The sequence below is a fragment of the Cololabis saira genome, chromosome 24 (genome assembly GCF_033807715.1).
Source record: "Cololabis saira isolate AMF1-May2022 chromosome 24, fColSai1.1, whole genome shotgun sequence".
Lineage (NCBI taxonomy): Eukaryota > Metazoa > Chordata > Actinopteri > Beloniformes > Belonidae > Cololabis > Cololabis saira.
The window spans coordinates 16610798-16618270 of NC_084610.1; the positions used below are offsets into that span (position 1 = coordinate 16610798).

At 35.1% G+C, this 7473-nt stretch overlaps 1 protein-coding gene across 1 annotated transcript; it reads right to left on the reverse strand.

Annotated features, from left to right (window-relative positions):
- Positions 1 to 982: 982 nt before the first annotated feature.
- sap18 (Sin3A-associated protein) lies at positions 983 to 6254 on the reverse strand. Its single transcript, XM_061715683.1, has 4 exons — positions 6085 to 6254; positions 2624 to 2733; positions 2411 to 2533; positions 983 to 1255 (listed from the first exon to the last, which is right to left on the reverse strand). The coding sequence occupies exons 1-4, from the start codon at positions 6154 to 6156 to the stop codon at positions 1099 to 1101; spliced, it is 462 nt and encodes a 153-aa protein (XP_061571667.1). The 5' UTR covers positions 6157 to 6254; the 3' UTR covers positions 983 to 1098.
- Between the last annotated feature and the right edge of the window lie 1219 nt (positions 6255 to 7473).

The window sequence follows — 7473 nt, forward strand, 5'->3', positions numbered from 1 at the left end:
AAAAAAGAAAAGCAACTTGTGCTGATGGTGTACCAAAGAAACTTTTTTTTAATTAAATTTTTAATTTATTTTATTTTACTCATTTCTTCTAGTATTTTACGGTGACTTCTCAGATTATTTGAGACGAAAGTGAAAATCCCTTTTTTGCTATCCCTTTACAAATGCATCTTCTTTTTGATTTCTTCTTGATTTATTTATTTACTTGGTATTAGTTTTGGATTGACTGTACATCCGATTTTGGTTGATTTGTTTTACTTACTCATTAATTGATTTATTTTTTATTTTCTCCTTTTTTTAATGAAAAACAATACCCAATTGATAATGTCATGATGTGAATCTTGTATAACTGACTTTATTTCTTTAATAAAAAGTTTAATAACAAAAGAAGAAAAGCGTACGAGTATCAGTTAAATTTTTTAGAAATATTAAAGATTTCTAGATTTGAATTCCCTACAATAGTGGCAGTTTTTTTTGGGCATCTGACATTTTAACTCCTTTATGTTCAAGTATTTTTTAAAACACTAGTTAGGCTACTTTCCTACCCAATGCATCTTTTATGACAATTAATGGCACTTTCAGGACCATTCATTAATAATTTTGATTTTTAAAATATATTTTTATTATTGAGGAAGCAAGTGATGGATTTTTCTTGATCTCTTAACCTCCCTGTAATGTTTCCCTCTCACTCGCTGCTAAATTTTACATTATTTCCCCTTCAACTTTCACTGGGGATAAACAAACGACTACTCGATTAATTTCACCACATCTGTTATTAAAAATGATTAACTATGATCAATTATCAGCTTCACAAGCACGTACAGCTCTTATAAAGCCATCTATTGTGGTGCCATCAAAGAGATTTATTCAATAAATAAGGCATCTTGTCTTAGTAGAAATAGTAAGTTAATCCTTAATTAAATGCCGTTTTACTTAAAGAAAGCTAACATTCAAGTACCAAGCAATGATGACAATTTTCAATTCCGGAAAAAAAAAAACAGCTTTATTAAACAAGACTTATAAAATGAACGAGAAGCATTTAAGACACAATAAACAGATCAAATGTATCGGTTCATGTTCAAGGACGTGTATGCATGCACTTCAGAATGGTCTCATGCGTGTGCTGAGGGGTGGGACTCTGTTAGGTGGCGTTATCGCTATATCCAGGTAGTCTCCGATCTGGAACCGTTGAGACTGCAGGGTCATGGAGTCGTCCGGACCCTTCCTGCCCGACACGGTGCTGCCGATGTCTTTCAACCTGAGTGAGGTGAGAAAGGGAACATTGCAGGTAAATTCATCAGGCCGCTCCCACAAGTCCAGTCACGACTAGAGATGCACCGATCGGTATCGGCCGATAACGGCCCTATGGGTTTTGATTGGAAATAATAGTCCAGAGCAGGCTGATCTGGTGATGTTTATAACACCAAACCGCTGCCCGCGTGCAGTTTGCAAGGTGTGTCCAAAGGAAATACCCCAAGGAGGAATGTTATAAAAGAATTTCAACACAACGAAGCTGATAAGACATTTGAAAGTTTTTCACACGAAGGAGTATATTGAGTTGCCAAAGTTGACTGCCGCTAATGCAGAGAAAGAAAAGGAAAAATGCCGCTAACTACGCTGAACGCAACAGAAACCTATAAACAACAGCAAGAAAAATAAAGAACTACATCGTAAGGTAAAGAATTCATGTGCTTTGCTCATCAGCTGCTTTCTCTTGTAGCAGATGTCAGGTTTAAACGCGTCGTTAGCAGCTTCGATCCGCGGTACACGCTGCTGCGTCGTTAATATTTCACTGATAAATGACCGCCGGAGTTTTACCAGACCTTACACAGTCCAAAGCTTCACGCAGGACGACAGTCGTGTCAGTCGCTTCACGAGTGACATTTGGAGTTCTAGTGTGAAGGGTTTTGCTTCACTCACAAGAGTTTCCTCACATGTGGTGGATGCTATCGCTAAAGATTTTACAAAGCTTAATAATTTATAATTATTTTTTTATTTTAAGATTCAATTCCTCTTTCCACAGGAAAACCAAGGTTTATAGTTTACAACTTGTATCAACTTTTAGAGTGACATGTCTGCTGTTGTCTGTGTTGCTGCACATGTTGCTTAAGCTAGTAAGTGATGCTTTGTAAGTGAGTCTAAGTCGTCTCTAAGAGTCTCTAGAGGGTGAAATTTTTATTGCACATCAGCCTGCAATAAAACAGACAGTTCCTGATACTTTATCATCTCCCAATCTTTATACCTAATAATACAATGTCAGTGTCGTGTACATGATAGAACAATATTGAAGAATTTATGGATTTCACACTGTGATCCAAAATATCGGGATTGGCAGATACTGCTTTTGGTGATCGGCCCTCAAAATCCTGATCGGTGCATCTCTAGTCAGTACTACCTCCAGGGAGATACTCACTTGTACATTTTCCCTCTGGGATCAGGGAAGACGATGGCGAAGTGGAAGTGGGTCCCCTTTTTCCTGGCCTCTGGATACACTTCCTTTACTAAACCCGTTAGCTCCTTCAGCGTGGCATCCATCCTGCAACATCCACAAGTTCCAGAGTCACACCAAACAGTTCAGCGGCACCACGGTGACGGCTCGACTTTAAAGTTCGCGTTTAAGTTTTACCATGTGTATATCTGCAGTTCGCTGGAGGGAACGTTGCCCCGAGAAAACTCATCTACTCTGTGATGTCGGCCGCTGTTGGTGGTAAATACTCGTAGCAGAAGGGGGCAAGTCTGCAGGAGAGAGGAAAAAAAGATAATAAATATTTTCAAATTTAATTTTGCATATAATTTTATACTTGGTTACCAAAAACATCCCATAAAAGCAACAGTTAACATTAACTTGTGCAAGAGGACAGAACAGAAAACATATCTTTTTAGTATACACATATCAGAACACACAGATCAACAAAAGGTAGAGAAAGAGGCCGTTAATTGTTAACATAAAAAGCCAGAATAAGACGAACCCTTATTTTGAAAATTATAAATCGGACTATGCAAATGATGCCTCATTGAAGTGTTTACTGCCCTCTAGTGGCCGGATCAAGTAACCTCAACTAAACGATGTTAGTTCAGGTCAAGTGTCTCGGGTACTGATGCTGTTCCTGCACCAACAACTGATTCAAATAAATGGATTAACCCTCATCAGATTGTCGTTACTCAAATTTGCCCACGTAATATTAAAAAACCCATTGGAAACCTCAGACTTAATACAGTCTAATCCATTTTTAATGCTACAATTGTCAAAATCCATAGACATGGCATGAATTATGCATAGAAATTTGCATGATCACAAGCGAGTTAAGAAGAAACAAACATTAGCCAGTTGTGTTATGTCCTTCACACACACGTTCTACTGTGATACTGATACACTCGACTAGCCGGTCGTCCCCTTGCTGCCGTGTCTGTGAGCTCTAGTTTTATTTTATTCTTATCTCTGAGCCCTGAAAGTGTGCAACCTGGCCGATGCCGCCTATCGGCTCCTAACATTGGTTGTGAGGGTATTCAGTCAGGTAAAAATTATTTATCAGCATATTTCTCACTGAGGTCAGGGAGGCTCGGACTTTGAGCAGGAGACAATCTTTGCTTGTACTTTATCAGTATTTTAAGAATTGATTGCTCACTAGACAGTTCAATCCACAATGATAACAATAATAATGATATTAAGAGCTGCTTGAATCGACGAATGCAAAGAATGAAAATCAAACATCAAGAAATATCATGATAATTGTTAAGTTAGGTGAGTTTTCTTTTCTCTCTCTCTTTTTAGCACCATTGTCATTTTTTTCTTTGAATCAAAAAAGAATACGACTATCTTGTGTTTGACGACAGCTATTTTGTGTTATTTTATAACTTTGTTGTAGTTTTTAAATTAGGTTTATTGGAAAGTGTTTTTTTTAAATTGCATAATTTGTTTTTGTTTAATTATTACCGTATTTTCATGACCATTCGGCACGCCGTGTGGAAAGGCGCACCCTCAGTTTTGTGTGTCATTTCTGTATTTAAAACACACACACGGCGCACCGACCGAAAAGGCGCCATCTACTCACACGGAGCGCCGCCTTACAACACACACACACACACAAGCATACAAGTGTGCGTATTTAAAAATAGAGCGGGAGCAAAACTTTGTTTGATTGTACTTTATTTAAGTTATTACATTAATCAGTTGTCAGGACTCAGCGCTTCGGGCTTCATCCGGAGCCTGATCGCTGAGACCGGGAGAACTGCTCGGCGCCGAGATCGGGAGAACTGCTCGGCGCCGAGATCGGGAGAACTGCTCGGCGCCGAGATCGGGAGAACTGATCGGCGCCGAGACCGGGAGCCGATCAGCCTTTACAATAATACAATGGGCGCATTGCGTCATTGAGCGCGCAGCACATTAAAAAAAAAAAAAGACATTTATATTATTCAGAACTGTCCCTTTTTCTTTTCTTTTCTCTCTCTACCTCAAACTGCTGCACCTTAAATGTTTATACTGTTTATTCTGTATCATAGAAATACCACATTTGTTTTATTGTTTATTTTATTTTATCACCAAATAGCGAAATTACCAGAGTCAAATTCCTTGTTGGACAATGTTCGAACCTGGCCAATAAAGATGATTCTGATTCTAATGGTTGCAAAAATACAGTACATGAATTGAAATTTGATTTCTTAAGAAAAAGGGACAGATAAAATAAGTAAAGATAAAATAAGTCTTCTTTCTGTTCCCTTTCATTCAAGGAAAGAGATTTTTTGTAATTATATTGAAGTGTTTTGTTTTTCTTTTAATGAATGAAATAAAGAAAAATGATGATCCAAACATTAACCAGTTTAAAAACAAATATAGAAACAGGATTTTCACAAGGTACAAAGACGAAGGGATTTAGCGGCTTTTAGGGGCCTGCAGATAAACACTATATATATATATATATATATATATATATATATATATATATATATATATATATATATATATATATATATATATATATATATATATATATATATATATATATATGTATGTATGTATGTGTGTGTGTGTGTGTGTGTGTGTGTGTGTGTAAGTAGATATATACAGAGCAGATGGAGTTAATATAGAGATAGTATAGTGTAAATAAGTATATTTACAGGACTGTCTCAGAAAATTAGAATATTGTGATTTTCTGTAACGCAATTAAAAAAACAAAAATGTCATACATTCTGGATTCATTACAAATCAACTGAAATATTGCAAGCCTTTTATTATTTTAATATTGCTGATCATGGCTTACAGCTTAAGAAAACTCAAATATCTTATCTCAAAAAATTAGAATATTCTGGGAATCTTAATCTTAAACTGTAAGCCATAATCAGCAATATTAAAATAATAAAAGGCTTGCAATATTTCAGTTGATTTGTAGTGAATCCAGAATGTATGACATTTTAGTTTTTTTTTTTGTTTTTTTTTTTTAAATTGCATTACAGAAAATAAAGAACTTTATCACAATATTCTAATTTTCTGAGACAGTCCTGTATATACATATTTATATGGGCATGTGTGTACAAATATATAGAAATACTCAACTATGTGTATGTATGTGTAGGTATGTGTGTGAGTATAATTACAGTATATAATAATAATACTGTTATTTAGCAGTGTGAGTATTTATAAATACTTATAAATGATTAGTGAATGGGGGTAGGATTAAATAAGTTTACACTTCTTCCTACTCCTTTTTGCACATGTAAATTAAAATATTAAGTGTTAAAGGATGAAATTCTTTGTTTTGTTTTCTTATCTTCTCTTTCTTCTTGTGGTTTTTTACATGTACAAAATCAAATCAAAATGATGAAGGACCTCAGTGAACAAACTAATCCTCTCTTCTCCCAGGGCAAAAACACTTGAATAGCTTCTACTTAAAACTACACACACACAAAGGCTTTGCACGTGTAAAATGCTGACAGGTTTGATGGTTTCACCAGCTAGTATGCAAGTATTTCCTGTAACTTTCATCGCGTTTTATAGTAAATGTTTAAGCCACCGTTGGCTAGCGTGCTAACAGCAGCATGCTCGTTAGCTCGATGTTCCAGGACAAACCCGTCTAGCAGCTACTACTGCACCTTCTCCCGGTCGATGGGCTTCTCCGGCTCCTTCTTTATCTCCTCCTGGGTGATCCGCGACTCCAGGGCCATGGCTGCTTTTCAGGGATGTTTCTGCAGTTTCTGGTGTTTTTGGTGGAGTTGCAGCGACGGACGAGGCGGAAAAGGAAAGCGTTCTTCTTCTGTGGTGTTTGTAAGAGGCTGCTGCATCAGCGCCACCTTCTGGCCACATACATATATATATGTGTGTGTATATATATATATATATATATATATATATATATATATATATATATATATATATATATATATATATATATATATATATATATATATATACACACAAATATATATATTTATATGTGTGTGTATATATATATATATATATATATATATATATATATATATATATATATATATATATAATGGTGCTGTAATGTGGTTGTGCTTATCTAAAACAGGAGTTATTCATATTACATTTTTGTAGATATTTAGAATGTTCATTACTTATATCAAATCAAATCAAACTTTATTTATATAGCACTTTTCATACTCAATAGCGCAAAGTTCAGGTTATTGTAAATTTAATTGTAAACGTCAATCATTAAAACCCAAAACATATGACTAAACACATGCCATTTCAAGTTATGTTTTGAATACATGAAATCATCATATAGATAATTTTCCATCCTAAACGGAGTTGTGATTAGTAGAAACTAACTTTAAGATGTCTCTAAATAGAATTTCTACTCATAGGAAGTACAAATATCAATGTTGCAGTCAATTGTTAGTATACCTAGCACTTAATGTTACCTAAACTCAGCTTATACTGAAACTTTTATTCAATATATTTAGTCCATACTTAAACTTTTGAGCGAAATATACTTAAGTAGGACAATGTATAAAAATATTTGTGTCTTATGTATACTTATCTTGTAGTTGTACATATATTCTTGATAGTAACCTTTTATAATACTGGTTTAGTTGTAGTCTACTGCAACATGTTTAACATCCCATCCCGCTTTAAAATCCTATCTTGCACAAGGAAGTCTCTGGCAACAGGTCCGCTTTGGTGTGAATATCTGAAAAGTGGTGTAAGTGAGCCTGATTGTTCATGTACACAGTGTAATCAACCCACACAGAGAAACATTTTTCTGATGTTTATTTGAAACCAAATCTGACCATTTACATAAGACAGAGTTGATTCATACTGGCATCTGTTATTAGCCATTATTCTCTCATCCATCCATGTGCAATATTCTCTCATTCATTCATTTTCATAGTGCATATATATTTATATTTCCTGTTTCTTATTTAGTTTTTTACATAGTCTTTACATGTGTGCACTTTTATGGAGCTGCTGCCTAATCTCATTATATCCTTAAAATGACAATAAAGGCTTTCTATTTC